This window comes from Rhinolophus ferrumequinum, chromosome 19 (assembly GCF_004115265.2).
Source record: "Rhinolophus ferrumequinum isolate MPI-CBG mRhiFer1 chromosome 19, mRhiFer1_v1.p, whole genome shotgun sequence".
NCBI lineage: Eukaryota > Metazoa > Chordata > Mammalia > Chiroptera > Rhinolophidae > Rhinolophus > Rhinolophus ferrumequinum.
In genome coordinates, this window is record NC_046302.1 from 29,660,437 (window position 1) to 29,678,573 (window position 18,137).

Sequence of the window (18,137 nt, forward strand, 5' to 3'; positions counted from 1 at the left end):
TTCTCCATTCCCCGACCACTAGAGAGCTGGCTGAATTTCCCCCTGCAAATGTAATATTCCTTTTTATTTTATTTGGCTAAGCAAAATAACTAAAGTGTCAAATAGTAGCACATTAAAAGAAATAAATGTGTAACACAGAGGAAAGAAGGCTTCAGTGCTTGTGGAATGCACCCACTGCATGGGTCTTCAGGAGTTCAGGCTTGGTTTGCATCAGACTCCCGCTTTTTCCCCACCCCCAACCCCTCCTGTGCTCCCTGGAGACGTTGCTAGACAAAGTTCCCATCCCAGCGAATGGCATTTGCATGCTCCCAGGCAGGATTCCCCCACACTCAGCTCCTGCCACCAGGGCCTCTTCAATGCATCCGCGTGTTTCAAGGCTCAGCTCATGCCTGGAGAACTGAAGCTCTGAGCCATGACCTCACCAGAAAGGACGTGCAGCCTGGCTCCCGGTGGGTGGCTGCAGTCATCTGGGAGTAAGAACTGGGAAGGCTGCAGATACTCTTCTGACCCCCTTTCCCAGGAGCTCACAATCTGGGGGAAGGGGGAGGACGGTCCCACAGTCAGAGTGGAGGGTCTCATTGTGCCTGCTCAGGGCTTTCCTCGCCAACAGATAACTTCGCTAATCATAGCAAATGTAGATATTTTTTTTAAAAAAAGAAAGAAGCTCTGGCCTCCTTGCTTCCAAGATGGACTGGGTGTAGCAGAGGTGGAAGAGCCTCTTCCCTTTGTCTAGGCAGTATGGTTTGCAAAGTCCCTGGTGAGAATTGGGGTCTGTCCAGGAAAACAGAAATCCCTCTAAGTCTTGGAGTAATTTAACACAGGGAATTGGTTGATCATGTGACAGGAGGGTAGAAGAATTCGACAGGGGACAGTGGGAAAAGCACAGATTAGCCACAGCAAGAAGCCACTAACATACGAGGGAGCATGAGGACCAGTGGAAACTGAGGGCATAACCAGGGGCCAAAACTGCGTCCTCCTGTAGATGCTAAAACCGTGATGAGATGGCCCGGTGGGAGCTCCAAGGGAGAAGCTGTCTGGAAGAAACCGAAGCTATGAAGGAAACACTGCCACTACTGAGATGCAAGAAGCAGAGATGGGGAGTAAAGCACTGGGGAATTTCCTTCCCTCCTTCCCTCCTTCCCTCCCTCCCTCCAATTTTCCACCAGGCTTCCCACTGGCCATGCCTAGAAGAGGTCATCAAGTAAAGGAGCCTGGGAAATGTCATCCCATGGGATCAAAAGAGGCACAAAGGCAGGGCTAGGATGGATCTGAGGGACACTGGGTACCCAGCCAGTTTACAGACCAGGAAGATGAAGACCAAGACCAAGAGGTTAGCTGCCCACCCCATAATAAACTCCACCCTAACTTATCTGGCACCATCTCATCCTTGGAAGGTGGAACAAGAATGTGCTTACCTGTGGGGATGAAAGAAGATCACAGAAAGACTTTGGGAGATCCAAGTGTAAGGGCTGAGATGAGAAAACAATGAGATGAGAAAAAAATGAAAGTCTGCTCAAGCTGGGGGTAGTTCTGGGGTCTGAGGGTGGGGGTATCTTGGACAGCAGCAGAAATCTAAACCCGTAAATTTCATCAGGGGACCTGGACTAGGGGTGGTCCATGATACAGCAGAGGGGGAGAAATTAGGCCGGGGCTTCAGCTGTATAAAGGTGATTTTACAATCATATCATGTGCATGCCTTGGACAACCTATTTGTTATTTGAACCACTAATGCTTTACCCTTTACTAAAATTGTCCTTGTACTTTATAAGGTTGGTGGTGGATGTGCTGTTGCGAGCTGGGGTAGCTTAATGGTTGTGAGTCCAGGCAGGCCTGGACAGCTCACGGGCATGGCTGTGGATGCCTTCTCTACCCTTTCAGTCTCCTCTTCTGGAAGATGGGATTGCTAACACCTGCCTCACAGAGCTGTTGTGAGAATTACATGAGACAATGAATTTAGCAATAAAGCACTTAGCATAGGGCCTGGGTCCCAGAAAAGTGCTAAAATAGTGGCCGGACTGGTCTGCAGGTGAAGGAATCCTCTCCCAGCCTTGGACAAGATTACCCACCAGCCAGGACCCCTGGACACGCCAATTCCAGTCTGGGCCAACGAGCACATGCAGCAGAGAAGAGACTCCTTGCCACCTGCCTTTGTAGCTGGATGATAAGGGGCCGAAGGGAGCATATTGCCTTCCCAGCCTGTGGCTCCTTAGTCCCCCAAAAACAAATCACAGCCTGCCAAGACGGTCTCAGAAGCAAACAAGATCAGAAGAATGTGTTGGCTGAAAAATTTTACAGTCTCCAGATACCCATGAAAGTCCTGTGACATTGACAAAAAGAAAGCAAAAGACCCTCTTTGAAGGGGGAAACGTGGGTGCCTGCCTACCGTGGAGGAGGCTGGCTGTGGCCCAGGGAGGGACTGGGCACCGAGGAGGATGGGTGACTGCTGGGCGGTGCTGGGGGTTCAGTTGATGGGCCTGTGATAATGGACAGATGTCCCTGAATGTCGTGGGTCCTTGTCTGTCCTCTGCAGGCAGCAAAGGAGCCTAAAGGGACTCGTGGACTGGGGTGACCTCAGGAGGGCAGAGGCAGCTGAGGGAGTGAATTAACGACGCTGTCGGGGCAAGGGGACCCGCATACAGAGAGGAAGCAGACAGAGGACAGGATGGAGCCAGGGAGAGGGGCCACAGCTCTGCAGGAAGAGTCCCTAGATGGGTGGAACACGTGACGAGAACGTAACAGGTATGGGAGCACTTAACTCAATGGGGTAGGTATTCAAGGAAGCAAGTAAAATATGCAGTTTCCTCTAAGCTTCCCCAAAACATGAACTGCTCCTCGAGGAACTTGGTCAGCTTCATCTGGGCTTTTCAGCCACGATTTTAGGATGGGGTCTCACTTCCTTAGAGCTGATTCCACACACACACACACCCCACACACTCCCCCTGCAGGATACAATCCTAGGAGCTCTGCAATTCTGTCTAGTGGCAAGATAATGACCATTAAAAAAAAGTGCAGTTCTTGGGGGATGGAGAAAGAGATGACAGAAGAGAGAAACTCTAGGGAGGGTCACAGTTTCCAGGGTCCACGACGTGGAGGGTAATATCCATTTATAAACGGCACCACCAGTTGAAGGTCACAGGGTGAGGCTGCTGAACTGTCTGGGGCAGAAAAGAGACAGTAACCTGGGTGAAATCCAGACGGGATACCCTGTTTCCCTGAAAGTAAGACCTAGCCGGACAATCAGCTCTAATGCGTCTTTTGGAACAAAAATTAATATAAGACCCGGTATTATATTATATTATTATATTATATTATATTATATTATATTATATTATATTATATTATATTATATTATATGTTAGACCCGGTCTTATAGCAAAATAAAACAGGATTTTATATTAATTTTTGCTCCAGAAGACGCAGTAGAGCTGATTGTCCAGCTAGGTCTCATTTTCGGGGAAACACGGTACGTGCTGTAATGGAGATAGAAAGGAGGGTTTGCCTTTGTGTCGAGGTAATTCAGGTAAAGGGATAGGGTAGTTCTGCTGAGAGTGTGGTGAGCATCTTGGTCAAGGAGGGGTTTGGGTGGAGTCTCAGTGTGGAAGGGATGGGCAGAGATGGGGAGCGGGGGAGGGCGTGCCAGGGAGAGACAGAGCTTCAGTAAATAAAGGGGCAGAGGTGGGACAACAAAGTGAGTTCTGGCAACAGTAAGTCTGACTTGTCTGGAGCGGTGTGTGGGCAGGGCATGGGGGTGAGGGGTATCTTCTATCAGCGACTTATCATTGGTTGAATGTTAACATGTAACACAGATAATCCATATTTTATCAATTTCATTTTATCGAATTTGGGGGGCTGGGGCGGGAAGAATCTGAACCTCATCTGACTGAATCTATAATCAAATGGTGATTCCCAGGTGTTCTCTGTCAGGTGGGACCACGCTGGCTCAGTATGGGGGCCCTGGAGGACAGTCCCGGTGACAAGCTCAGACAGGGTGACAGGCCTCATGGGCCAGCCTGATTCTGTGAGGACTGACAAAGATTCTCTGCTTGACCCAAGTCTAGTGTGGCTCCTGAACCTTCTCCTAGGCACATCTGTGCATTTCCTCGGAAAGTCCACTTTTAGCAAGAACCCCCCTCCTCAATATCTGATCAGGTTCTGCACCCTCCCCGCCCCCACCATCCCTCAGGTGATATCTGATCACCCTGGCCATCTTCTGCAAGAATCCTGTTAGGTCAGTTTAGTCGGAACCCCCTCACCCTAATGTTTCCTCTTGGTAATTCTCCATGCATTGTCCCCCACCCTGCTCCTTGGCTATAAATTCCCACTTGCCCGGGATGTATTTCAGATGGAGTCCCATCTCTCTCGCTCACTGCAAGACCCCACAGCAGCAGTCCCTATACCTATTGGGATGGCCCTGAATAAAATCTGCCTTACCATCATTAACAAGTGTCATGAATATTTTTTTCTTTAACAGGACTACAAAGCCTCCCTACTGCTGCCCCACCTGCCGCCACCCACAGACATGCTCGTTGCCCACAGTGAGGCCACACCCATGGGACCAGTAGGAGACCCCCAGCTTGGCCCCCAGATGCAGGTTCTTCTCCACCTCTGCCCCTGGCACCTGAGAGCTGTCAGAGTTGTGCCAGTGAACCCATCTCCACAGGTACACGCTGCAAATTGGGCTCTGGCTTGAAATACATTGTAGGAAATACGAACACTAAAACGGGTCACAAAAGTACATTAACATAAAATATAAACATACCACTGCTTTAACAAACTCTTATTAAGCAAAATTAAATGTTTACTATTCAAGCTGTCATGAATATTTTCTTAGGCAGATTTTTCGCCTACACCAAACTGACTGACACTATTTTTTTTTTTTTAAGTTATAAGGAAATACAGGAAAGTTTTTCAATTCTTCCTCTTCCTCTTAATTCAGTCTTAAAGCCATTAGGTGGGGCAGAGCAAGGAGGGGGAAAGCTGTGGTGGCTCTGGATGGTGTGTCAGAGCCCAGGTGGGGTGAGGAGGGTGTCAGATGGAGGGGACAGCCCAGCACAGGATTTCTGAGCCCAGGTGAGGTGAGCATGGGGGAGCGATGGGGTCTGAGGTGGGAGATTGCTACATACAGAGGGATCAGTCACATATATACGTATGTTAAGGGTAATGGAAGCTAGGTTTCTCACTGACCAAAAGAGAGTTACAAATAAGGAAGGAGAAAACTAGAATGAACTCCGTGGGGTCGAATTGGAACTGGCAGTATCAGTATGAACTCAAGTTTTCACATCTATATGAATAAAGTCAAGCTCTGGCCACACCGGGAGCAGTGGCACCCCAAAATCAATGAGCACACTTAGCTTCCAGATCTTGGCTTTTAAATACCATTCTTCACTAAAAGAAACCAGAGCTCCTTAGAGAAACAGCGGATTCCAGGGTTGGGAACCGAGAAGAAGAGCCTGGGACAGCTTGTTGTGCCAGAAGGTAGGAAAGTGCTGCAAGAACAAATGAGGATATTCTCTCTAGGCTCAATCTGAGAATTTCAGCATCAAAATAGATTATAGTATCAATGTCTACAGTTGAACCAGTTGGGTTTATTTCTCATTCCATGAGGGCAAAAGGCACACCATAGGGAATTTTGGGATGTCTCAGTAAGCAGGTGTCAGAAAGAAACTATTACAGGCTTGGCTTTGGTTTGGGAAGGTTTGGGGAGAGTCTAAAAACATGGGGTTCAAGCTAGACTGTCATAAAGTAGAGAAATTTCTGCTTGTGTGCCTCAATAAATCTTACCTATAGGTAAAGAAGTAGCCACTCACATTAGCCAGGAGAGAGGGATATGTGGTATTTTGGGGGTTGCACCTTGTTTTTGTCTGTGCCTAGACTTAGAAGTGGCCTAGGTTTGTCTCAATATGCCATGGTCTCAGAATGACCTTGACTGATGTTAGTGTTCTGTAAGATGGTTTGTGTCCAACAGTAGAATATATATGGACTGCTGTAAGCACCAAACCGGCTTCTAACACGGATGCTTTGCTGAGTCAGACCAGTTCCCAGAGCACGGGACTGCCGTTTTCTTTCTCAGTAATAATGGATTATAATTTGTAGGACAAAATAAGAATCGATGAATCCATACAGATAAAAAGTAATTAACTAACTAAATTGGTATAATGATGAGAAATGAGAATTTTTTAAATTAATAGACTTTGTTTTAGAGCCGTTTTAAGTTTACAGAAAAATTGAACAGAAAGTAAATTCCCATATATTTCACACACACACACACACACACACACACACACAGAGAGTTTCCCCTAGTATTAACATCTTGCATTAGTGTGGTACATTTGTTATAATATATGAGGCAATATTATTATTAACTAAAAGTCCATAGTTTACATTAGGGTTCACTCTTTGTGTTGTACACTCTATGGGTTTTGACAAACACAAAATAATATGTATCCATCACCCCAGTATCATGCAGAATAGTTTTTTACTGCTCTAATAATCTCCTGTGTTTCACTTATTCATCCCTTCCTTCCTCCCTCTGAACTCTGGCCATCACTGGTCTTTTTACTGTCTCCCTAGTTTTGCCTTTTCCCAAATGTCATATAGCTAAAATTATACAGTATGTAGCTTTCACAGATAGGCTTCTTGGAACATAAAAAGAATATTAGGCAAAAACTAAAGAAATCTGAATAAAGTATGGACTTCAGTTAATAACGTATCAATTCCAGTCCCTTAGTTGTGACAAATGTATAATAGCAGTGTAAGATGTTAACAATAGTGGAAACTCAGTACAGGGTACACTGAATTCTCTTTATTTTCTTGGCAATTTTTTTGTAAATCTAAAACTATTCTCAAATAAAATGTTATTTAAATATTTTAAGTAAGAAATGTCATAATACCACCATTTTAGAATCGCCCAAAGAATGCACAGACATTAAGCATCAATGACTGCTATGATCACAAAAAGGGAGACAACCAGACATAATGTGCCTCCTATAGTCTTGCCAAAGGAACTAAACTTGAGTCTGGTCCAGTTTCTGGCACTAGCTGTCAATGGGCAGAAAATACAGGAGGCAGACGAATCCAACAGAACCCAACATCACCTACCAATGGTGAAAGAAAATTCAGCAGTGAAAAACTAGGAAAGAGAATATAGCAACACACTAAAAAAATAATGCCCCACTATCTATTTCTAAGAATAGAAAGAAGAGGTTAAACATATTAAAAAGGGGGGAGGGGGGCCGCCGGTTAGCTCAGTTGGTTAGAGTGCTATGCTCTTAACAACAAGGTTGCTGGTTCAATCCCCATATGGGCCACTGTGAGCTGCACCCTCCACTAGATTGAAACAACTACTTGACTTGGAGCTGATGGGTCCTGGAAAAACACCCTTAAAATAAATAAAAGTTAATATATATATCAAAAAAAGGAGAGTCAAATTAATTTCATTTAGAAACAATATAGATGTATACCTGAAAAAAAATAAGATAATCAACTGATAACTATTAAAAATAAGAATTTAACAAACTGGTTAAAAAATTAATAAACAAAATCAATAGCTTTCCTACATGCAACAATAACTAGCTAGCAAACATGGCAGAATAAAAGATTCTATTTCAAAAACAAAGGAAAATTACTAAGAATAATATTATTTAAATGGTTCAGTATAAAGAAAAATTTTAAACTTTATTGACAAAACTGAAAGGACAACTGATTAAATGGAAAAATATTTCCTGTTCAAGATAGGAAAATTTACCATATAAAAGGTATTGATTCTCCCTAATTTTATCTACAAATCTAATGTTATCCCAATAAAAATAGCATCAATTCAACATCCAAATAATAGGAATTTCAGAAAGAAAGAACAAAGAAAATGGTAAAAAAAATATATCACAGAAAAATACAATTTCTCAAGTAAAACATTCTAGATTGAAAGGCCCTTTGAATTCTCAGTACAATAAATGAGGAAGAGAAAAAAGATCCATGCTAAGGCATTTGATTAAGAAATTATAGAACAAAAGTAATAAAAAGGAAGTTCTTAAAAACTTATAGGAAGGGAGAATAATAGGCTATATATGACCAAGAACCAGAGCCCAGAAATAGCATCGGATCTCTCAGAAACTGTGAATTAGAAGACATCAGTGGAGAAACCCCTTCAAAATTCTAAGGAAAAAGAATTTCTATCTTACAATTCATATCAAGATGAGGTATCACTTAAGTATGGGAATAAAACAGTGACTTTTTGTTGTTGTTGTTTTCATTTTTTAAACAAACTACGGTGGAAAAGTTCAAACATGTTTAAAAGTAGAGACAATAGCATTAAAAACTCCCATGTACCTAACCCCCAGGCTCAACAATTACCATATCACGGCCAATCTTGCTTCATCTATACCCTAACCACATTTCCCCCGCTCCTGTCCTATCACTGTGTCTCTCTAAAAGATAAGGACTTAAAAACATAAGAATAATGCCATCATTACATCTAAAATAAAATTGAATAATATCATCAAATATCCAGTGTTCAAATTTCCAATTGTCATAAATGTCACAGTTTGAAAAAAATATAGTTTGTTTAAATCAGGATCCAGCTAAGATCCACACATTGTAAATACTTTGCTTTCTAAATCTTTTAGTCTTTAATTTCCTCCTCCTCCTAGTTTCCTCACAATTTATTTTCTTGCAAACGTTTTTTTCCCCCTTGAAATTTATTTGTTGAAGAAACTGCGTTGTGCGACCTGTAACATTGCCCATGTTCTAGATTATTTTGCTGACTGTGTCCTCATGATGTCAATATTCTCCTTTATTTCCTGAATATTGGCATTTAGACCTAGATGAGAACAAAGATTTCCCTTGGCATGCTTTCCCAGGAAGATAGGAGGATGTGTTCCACTAAAGCCATGGGGTGGACCAAAGACCTGAGATCCAGCTCAGGAGAGAAACAAGATGCTCCCCGGATGGCGTGGAGATGAGTCCCTGGGTGTTGTGGTAGTGAGTCCCCAAATCATGTGGAGGTGACTTCCCCAGAGTGTGTTGTGTCGTGGGAATTACAATGGTCATTTGCAAAAGGTGAACAAATTCACAGACTCAGCCTGAAATGAGGAGAGCAAGGAAGTAAGTTTATTCAAGAAGAAGGAAGCCGGCCTAGACGTTGCCAGAGCAGAGGACTGCACCTAACTTTAGGTTAGCTTTTTCTTATATAGGAAAGTGTAGCTAAATTACCTTACAGCAGGAGATGTGACTGAGCCCACAGATTCAGGTCATTGGGATGACATATGTTGGTTATATAACTAGTTTCTTTCTGCGCATGCTCTTACCCAGAATGCATACAGAAAAACCCAAGGTGGGTGGCGGACAAGACTTAATGTTCATGTCATTTTAATTGTATTATAATGAGGCTAGAGCTCAATTAACAGACAGGTTTTAACAGTTTGCATGTGTGAGAAACCAGTTAATACCAGTTGGGTCTTATCTCCTCTTTTTAGGAATGTTTGGACATCTTAGATTTATTTCTAGGGGATGAACCTGGGTCATTCCTGGGAGGGGCTGCAGGCCTGGGCAGTCCCCCTTCAGGTTCACTTTTATTAACCCTTTTCTGTCTCATCAGTGTAGATGTGAGACCCCATGATGTGGAGGTGACTTCCCAGACAGTGTAGAGGTGAGTCCCTAGAGGATATGGAGGTGAGTCTCAGATGACAGCTGTGTAGCAGATGCAGGGAGCAAAGTCCAGATGGGAGCCGGAAAACAGGGAGAGCTCCAAGGAGAATGTCTTCAAGAAAAAAGCTGTAATTTTGTTATACCTGACACATATAATCAGGCTGAGAGCAGACTTTCAATTCTGCAGCAGAGTTTAGGACTGACTTGGTGATAATGATGCAGAAGACTAAGAAATAGGAAAAAAAAAAAATCATTGTCTAAGTAAGGAAATGTAAGCATAGTTCAGCCATGAATAATATTTATCCCGTCATAATAATGTAAACACTAATTGAATTTTAAAGGGCACTATAAGTCTATTGAGAGGAGGCGAGAGGAAACGGGTTCCAAGGAGTGTCTGATCTTCTTCCTGCCAGGAACACCCACTGGAGTCAGCCCCAACCAGTCTTTCCTCCCTGCCAGCTTTTCAAAAATTACTTCATGTATTTATCATGGATACTCCTTATTACTAGAGTGAGATGGTTCAGCAAAGATTCTACCACTATTTTTTTATTTTCCCTGGTATAACTACTTCAGTATACTTATTCACATACAAAACAGGTGGAACTGGGAGGAGACTCCTTATAGCAGTTCACCCAATTCTTGAAACTCTGTCCAAATTTATGCGAAAGCTCACAAAGGAATATATCATCAAATGACTGACATTTAAAACTTTAAAAAATGTCCTGTGACAGTAATACTCCAAGAATTAAAACATTCCTTTATTAAATTAAAATGTTTTCTGGATTGAATAGAGATTATCATTAGTAATAGTATGTATTTTATCAATATATCATTTTTATAAATTTTGATAAGCAATTATTAAACATAGAAGAGTTAAAACATGCACTTCCAAAATGCCACTGTCAATTATTTGTTTTCAAAAAAACTGAAGCAGGCATTATGGTCACAGTAAAATTTTTAAAGTTTTTCGTTTTCATTGTCATACATATTCTTTAATATAAAGTGATGAATGAAGCTTAAGTATTTTATAGTAGGATAAAGTTATTGAGAAACTAGAATAAAATAGGGGTGCTGGCTGCTGGGGACGAGGGGCTGGGGCTTGGAGCTGGAGACCCAGGATCTGGGAGCTGGGGATTTTGGGGGTTGGAGGCTGAGGAGTCAAATCTGGGGACTTGGGAGTCCTAGAGTAACTCCTCTCTGCACCCAGCTTCTCTACACAGGACCTCAGGCCTCAGTTTCTTCTCAACATATTTTTTATTTTTTTAATGTTCCTAGAAAATAGACATTGATCTGTTTTGGCATTATTCCACATTATTGTTTCAATATGTTCCTATTATTCCATTATTTTTTCCAAATGCTAAGAGCATTTACTATCACAAGAACCCTACCGCTCTCCAAATGTGACTGGGCAGCTCCCCCTGTTTGTGTGGAGGGGGTGGCATTTACACCTGCCTGTTTTGAACGAAAACCCAGAGAAGCAGGTGTTTTAAGAGCCCAAAGCCATGTGCCTCCTGGCAGGTCTCTTCCATTGTCCTCAAGCACCGAGAGCACCCAAGTACCTTCCAAACTGGGCTCTCAGAACTGCAAGGGGAAACCTGGAGGTCAGCTCCCCTCTCAGAACCAGAAGTGCTTGCCTCCTTTTGGAAGCTCACAACGAAATGGAAATGTCAGGAAGCTGGGAAACAGAAATTGGCCCAAGGGTTTCTCCCACCACTTACTCCCTTTCAAAATTCAACACTAATTGAGGAGAGAACATTTTCTAATAATAAACTGAAAGTCAGCAATGTGGCTTTAGAAAAATAGAATCTGTCATTAAATTATTGTTTTTAATTTGAGTTTTGTTGGTTTTATACTTGAACATTTATTTTGGCTTTATATAACCTAGGGCATATGTTATATGTTTGCACTTAGTATAAAAATAATTTAAATTCCCATAGGGGGTCGGCTAATTGTTTTTTTGTCTTTGAACAGTGTCTGTTCTTTACTCAGATATGAAAAGCACTGCTGTAATGCATTGTCATGGCAGACTTTGGAGAGGAGCTGTAAAGAGAAAAGGAAAACCAGACCCTGATCAGACATGTTCCGTGTAAGTGCCACTCCAGAAGAGGGACTGGGAAATGGCACAGGTGCCTGGGGGCGTGTGTGTCAGGTGTGGGAGGGTTGTTCTGGGAATGCATAAGGGGGTAGCTGTACCCTTGCCCTGCAGCACTGGTGGCTGTCCGCTGCTATTGACAAAAATCTCAATGAGACCCAAAGGAAATGTCCTGGGCTTTGGGAGTCCCCTGGGCCAGCTGGAGTCTCTGAGGTAGTCTCAGGATGCTTTCCTCCTGTGCCCTACCACCCTCTGCTTCTTAGCTTCATTCTGGCCAAATACAGGAGGGATTCCTCCATTGGAGGGTAGGGGCAAAGCCCCAATTTAACATCTTCTCAGACTGCCAACATCAACTGAAGACACCTTTTTTATGCCACTGTCTGTATATCAGGCCTAGCACATGTGGACCAGCCTGTGTCCAGGGCAGGGCCCCGCCCTGAATCCTGTGCCTTCTTGTGGCCAAGGAGAGGGGGTGGTATTACCAAAATGGAATGAGGGGAGACTGTGCTGGCCAAAGACAGCAGCTCCAGCATTCTCCATCCCAGTGTGCCTACTGTGTGGTCCATCTGTAATCTCCATACCTCAGCAGTACCAAGTCCTGGCAGAAGTGATGCCCTGTGGAAGTGTGAAAGGGAAAATTATTCTGACACTTGATGAACTGGTAAGGAGGACTTTATTCAAGACTATAGCAATCGGGAGAGCCGTGCAGTAACCCCATGAAGGAAGTCAGCCTGCCTGCCAACACTGGCATCTTCATTGCTTAGCAACATACTCTAGCAACAGGGGGCTTTTACTTTTGTGCTTGCAGCTGCAAATCAGCTCTCTGTTGGTCACTGCCTCTCCCGAGTGCCTCCTTGTATAAAAAGTTATACTTCATATTAAATTTGGACTTTATTCCTTCGCCTTCCCTTGCCTGGAACAGCAGTGTGATTAATCTGCCATTTGTTTGGGGTATGTTATTTCTTTATTTGGCATATTAAGAGATATTATCCTGTATGCTATTGGCTTGTGAAATTATTTTAATTCCCACAGCAAACCTGTGCTAAAGAAGTTTCTGGCATAAACAAAATCAGTCTGAGTATAACTTTTGCTGCTTTCCGCCTTCCCCCACCCCCCCAAAAAAAAAACATTGCTAAAGGCAGGGCAAGGGCTTCCACATCAAAGGTGGAAGATAAAGGACTTGATCAGATATCCAGGGTGGGGATTCTCTCTAAAATGATTTAGCAGATTTTGCTAATACTGAGGACTCACCAAGGATGGACACAGAAGGCCAAGGCTGTGGCCTAGTCAAGAAGAGGGCTCACAAGTCTAAATAAAGTTTGGTGAAGGAGAATCTTTGTCAGAAAAGCTGCCCAAACTGGTGCTTGGGGACAAGAAGGCCCAGCAGAGAGGAGCGTCTGGTTTCCACTGTTGGAGGGCAAAATCAACTGCCAGGAAATAATCCTTGATGAGAACAGCCCTATGGAGGTCTTGGGGCTGCCTTGGGACTGGGAGGATGTAGGGAAGGAAAAATAATTGTCCCTCTGCCTTTGTAGATTCTGTGGGAGACCCACCCCCGTCCCCGTAATAAAAAGACAGATTGATGAGAGAAAAACAAACATAAGTTTAATAACACATATACCTCCTGTACACATGGGAGATATCCAGGAAAACTGAGAAAAATTTCCTCAAAATGGCTCACGCCACCATCTTAAATACCATCTTCAGCCAAAGACCAAAGATAGATATTGGTGGGTGGGGAATCCAGCCTTCAGAGGTTGTCAGGAAAAGCACTGTAAACAGGGTAAAGTTGCTATGCAGATTTAAGTCAGGCACGCTAATGAGAGTTTCTTATGATTTAGAGTCATCCTTCTCTTCCTGGTACAGAGAGCAGAAACACACTTACAAATGGAGATTTCTCTTATAAATGTAAATTTCCCTTACAAGAGTAAATGCTACTCTGTTTTTAGAGCTTATCCTATGTCTGCTTTTTCTCAGAAATAATTAAAACCAGACACTAACCAGACACACTAATCATGATTCTCTTTCCTTGGTGACAAGTTTTTTTAAGTCTCTTCCAAAACACAACAGGAGGCTGTTCCCTGGCCCTTCTCTAGGGTCTCCTGTGACCGGCTAACATTAGCTGTGTAGACAAAAAAAGAGGGTTCTATGGAAGTAACCTCATAGGACTTTATGATCACATAAATGCCTAACCTGTCAGGTGGTGATGGGTGGTCATGTTCCCGGCCTCTAACTTCTTTGGTGAAAGGTTTTAAATTAGCCCTGACCTTGTGTGTTGTTCTTGTACATCTAGGTTAACAGGCCTCTGAAATAAACTGGAACCACCCTGAAGAGAGCACACAGTCTTGTTACCTACTCTGTAATCCAATCCCCATCTTGCTTTATCCCACCCTCATGTACTCTTTCTTAAGTTCCCTCCTTAATTTCAAATGCATAAAAGAAACTGTGAGACTCATTCTGGGAAGCATTTGAGATCTGGCGCCCTGGCATATGTCGTCTGTGTGGCTCAAATAAACTCATATAAAAATTCTCTACAGGTTTGGACGCTTCTTGGGACAACAGCTGAAACCAGTCTAGCCATCCTGAGTCTGCACAATTAGCAATTCAGCGACTCTGACGTGACCTTGAGAGCTTGGCGGAACCAAAATTCACACTACCGAGGAACTAACAGGTGAAGAACTGGTCCTCACACAACCATGTCCCAAGCGAGGGGTGCCTGAAACAGTTGCCCAGTTAGAAAAACCAAACAGCTCAAGGAATGTGTGCTCTCAACCAATCAAATTCTGCCAAATTGGAATTCCTTTGTACTTGCTCTTGCTCTTCCCATACCTTAATTGGCTGAGTTCCAGAACCTCCAATCAGACCCTCCCGCATTAGAATTTATGAATATGTATAACCTTTCCTCTTAAAACTTGTCTCAAGCCTATTAGGCCATATTTAAGCCAGGAACAGGAAACTTATCTTAAAAGCCTTCCTGTCTTGCCTTGTACTTTGTCTCTTAGGGGCTTGTGATCAGTGGGCCTGGGTGGGCTGGGGTGGACTGGATGGAGACCTGGGGGCCAGGGTGTGGAGCCAGAGGGCTTGGTCATGCCCCGAAACCCTTTGTTGCTGGAGACAATGCAACGAAAATCCCCTGAAGCATTGAAGGGGGAACAACCTCGTTTACCCCCTTCTATAAAACTTCATACCCCTTTGTGCTCAGGGAGGGTATGGTCTTTTCTAGCTTGACCTCCCGCAGCTCAAACATGCCAAATAAATTCTAATAGACCAATTTTATTCTCCCGTGACTCATTCCGTGCCTAACAAAGCCTTAGTTCAGGGAGACAAATTTGAGTTTTGTCTCCTGTCTCCACATATGGCAGCTGTGCAATAAATCCTTTTCTCTGCAAAAGACCGTGGCCTTGGAATTTGGTCTCTGCTGTACAGAAGGCAATGAGCTCACTTGTTCAGCTGGGTTACATACGCAGCTCAAAATAAGCCTTATACCAAAGAGGCATATTTTGGGGTCTACCTTTCAAGGACAACCTCTGAAAGTCTTCAAAACTAAAGCAAAAGATTGCATGCCCCTGTAGACTCAAATGGGATTATTGCCAAGCCTCAGGGTCATTTGCTGCTCTAAGAAATAGAACCTGGTTTGACATACTGTAATGGTGACACTGTATCTTCTCTTTTGAGATTTAAACCTCTAGTGTAATTTGATTTAACAGTGTAGTTTGGCTTGGGACTTTCTGAAAGTTTTTCTTTCCTTTTCTTCCCTCCCCTTGCCAAACCTTAATGACTCTGTTTACTATACATTTACTATGAATAGCAGTTTCAATGGTTCTCTTTTCTCCAGACTGTATGCTTACCAGGCTCCATGACTCTGGGTCCTCAAGGAAACCTCCAGGACAGAAGTTTTTACATTTGCACAGAATCCACTTCTATCCATGAAACAAACCAGCCTCTGGGAAGCACCTTTTTCCAGGAATTGTCTGACCAACATCCCCTTTCCTTTGCTCTGCCTCTCCTTACCTGACTATAAAACCTTTTGGCCATGCAGGGAGGGAGGGGATGGCCTTTGGACAGGGGTCCACCATCCTCCCAGAATGCTGGCATTCGGAATAAACCGGCTTTGCTTTCCACCGACCTCCCCTGTCTAGTTTTGGCTTTTGTGCGGGTGAGCAGCCGGACCTTTAGCGTGGTATCAATACTGTCCACAACTGATCAGACCGTGACATTAGATATTGACTTACAGAAAACTAATACATTGTAAATGGTTTCTATCCAGTGGTTATGGTTTTCTTGCCTGTGGACGTCATTTATTTACATACCTATTTAGCAATCTCATCTCTGTAATTCTTTTACTGGCTATATCTACTGGTTTTATTTTAAACCATTTCATTGCTTAGGCAACAGACTTGAACAAGTGTTTGTCAACCAGTTTATGCAAATACTCCAAAGTAGATCTCATAATGGTCACTCCCAGGATGACCTGAGAATCTGCCTGCTGAAGAGTTAAAACATTGTCAACCCAGGGGTATTGCAGGGATTTTCCTGGGCCCCACAGATCCCACTGGGCAGTGGAAGGACCCTATTTGCATATCTCACCCTTCACTGATTTAGAAACTTATTGATTCAAATATGCAAAAAAAGCCTGGGGCAGGGACTGAGCAGGTGTGAAAGACAGCCTGATGGCTCTGCTTAGCACAATTAGCATTTCAAAGAGTGTCAAGTTGCGGGAAGACCTTTTATTAATTGCTGCTAATCAGAGGTTCTAGTGGGACCAAGGAGCTACCGTGTTTCTCCGATAATAAGACCTAGCCAGACCATCAGCTCTAATGCATCTTTTGGAGCAAAAATTAATATAAGACCCAGTATTATATTATATTACATTATATTATTCCTGGTCTTACAGTAAAATAAGTAGTAAAATTATAGTAAAAAAAGACTGCATCTTATATTAATTTTTGCTCCAAAAGACGCCTTAGAGCTGATTGTCCATTTTGGTCTTATTTTCGGGGAAACACGGTATTCTTGGGTGTGACTCCCCTGCAAGAATGGTGTCCAAAGAGAAAACTGAAGGGGGTGAGGTGACACTTCAGCCAGAAGTATAAAAAAGGGCACTGATTTCAGAATCCATAAATCTTGATTCTCTCTCTGTCAGAACTTGAGTTTTCCATTCACAGTGGAGCCTCAGCCCCAGGGTGGCCACATTCCTTTAACATCTGTGCAGGTAATGCAGAGATAACGCTGAGCAGCACTAAGAAAAAAATGTGTTTCGGTTCTGCTGTCAGTTATTGTATTCTTTTAAAGGAAATAGAGTCTATCACCATCACATCACTCCTTTCCCATCACTGAGGATATTTTCCCTTTGAGCAGTTCAGGGTGGGAAGGAGGCAGGAGCTGAAGAGCTGTTATGACTTACCCGGGGAGGAAATAAACAGACTTCCCGTATGACAACAGGCAAAGGCTATTTATTCAGAGCTCGCTTGCTATGGCAAGGGAGTCAGTGAGCCACCATGGCTTGTGCTTGGCAGAGACTCAAAGGCAGGCAGGGGAGTGGAAAAGCTTTCTAGTGGAAAAAAGGAAGGATCCAGGTGTGTGCTATGCTTGGAAGTTGCTGTCCAGGGGAAGCTAGAGGCAGGCTAACTAGAAGTGGGGCGTCCTATGGGATTGGTTTAGGGAGCTTATGGGGGTGATGATAAAGAAAAGGGAAAGTGCTGACCCTTCAGGGACTGGTTGCCTCGGTGGTGGTGGTGGGCGAGTTCCACTGTCATATAGGGTCTAGCTATTGTCTGTCTGTATATTCAGTCTCTCATCAGGGTCGTATTTATCTTAAAAACTAAGGTCAAGCATAGGAAACGACTTGTTCTAGGATCATCAACATAAGAGCTCCTGTAAATCTGGAGCACAAATGGCAACCAGTTCAGTGTAAACAATAACATAAACGAAGCCAAACTAAAATGGAGACAGACCTGACATGCCAGAGAAACTGCCTTGCACGTGTTATACCTCTATGGGGGTCAGAACGAGTCACCCCACGGTTATTTTGCCCTAAAGACAACTTAAGCCATCGGCTCACAAAAATGCCTCTCCCTTAACTACCTAGAAGAACTTAAATTCCCCTAATGAAAGATTATCAGCGATAGAGGACAAACTTCTATTTACTAAGCATCTGTTCCTATCATCCTACAATGATGCTTTGAAGCCTCCATGGCACCTCCCGTCATCCCTAGCTCAGAACGTCTTATATACACATGTTCCCTTTCTCGGAACCTGGCGTGCATGTGGGGTCTGACTCTTTCATGTATGTGGGGTTCCCGTACATACGTATGCATCTAATTTGTATTTTCTTTTGCTAATCTGTTTCATGTCTATTTGGTCATCAGACCAGCCAGAAGACCCTTGAAGATAGAGGAAAGTT

General features: G+C 43.3%; 1 protein-coding gene across 1 annotated transcript in view; it reads right to left on the reverse strand.

Annotated features, from left to right (window-relative positions):
* Positions 1–378: 378 nt before the first annotated feature.
* Positions 379–18,137, reverse strand: part of LOC117011676 (uncharacterized) — a 72,173-nt gene continuing 54,414 nt past the window's right edge. The window contains exon 4 of the mRNA XM_033087180.1: positions 379–531. Within this exon, the coding sequence (XP_032943071.1) occupies positions 379–531 (153 nt within the window). The remainder of the gene's footprint in view (positions 532–18,137) is intronic.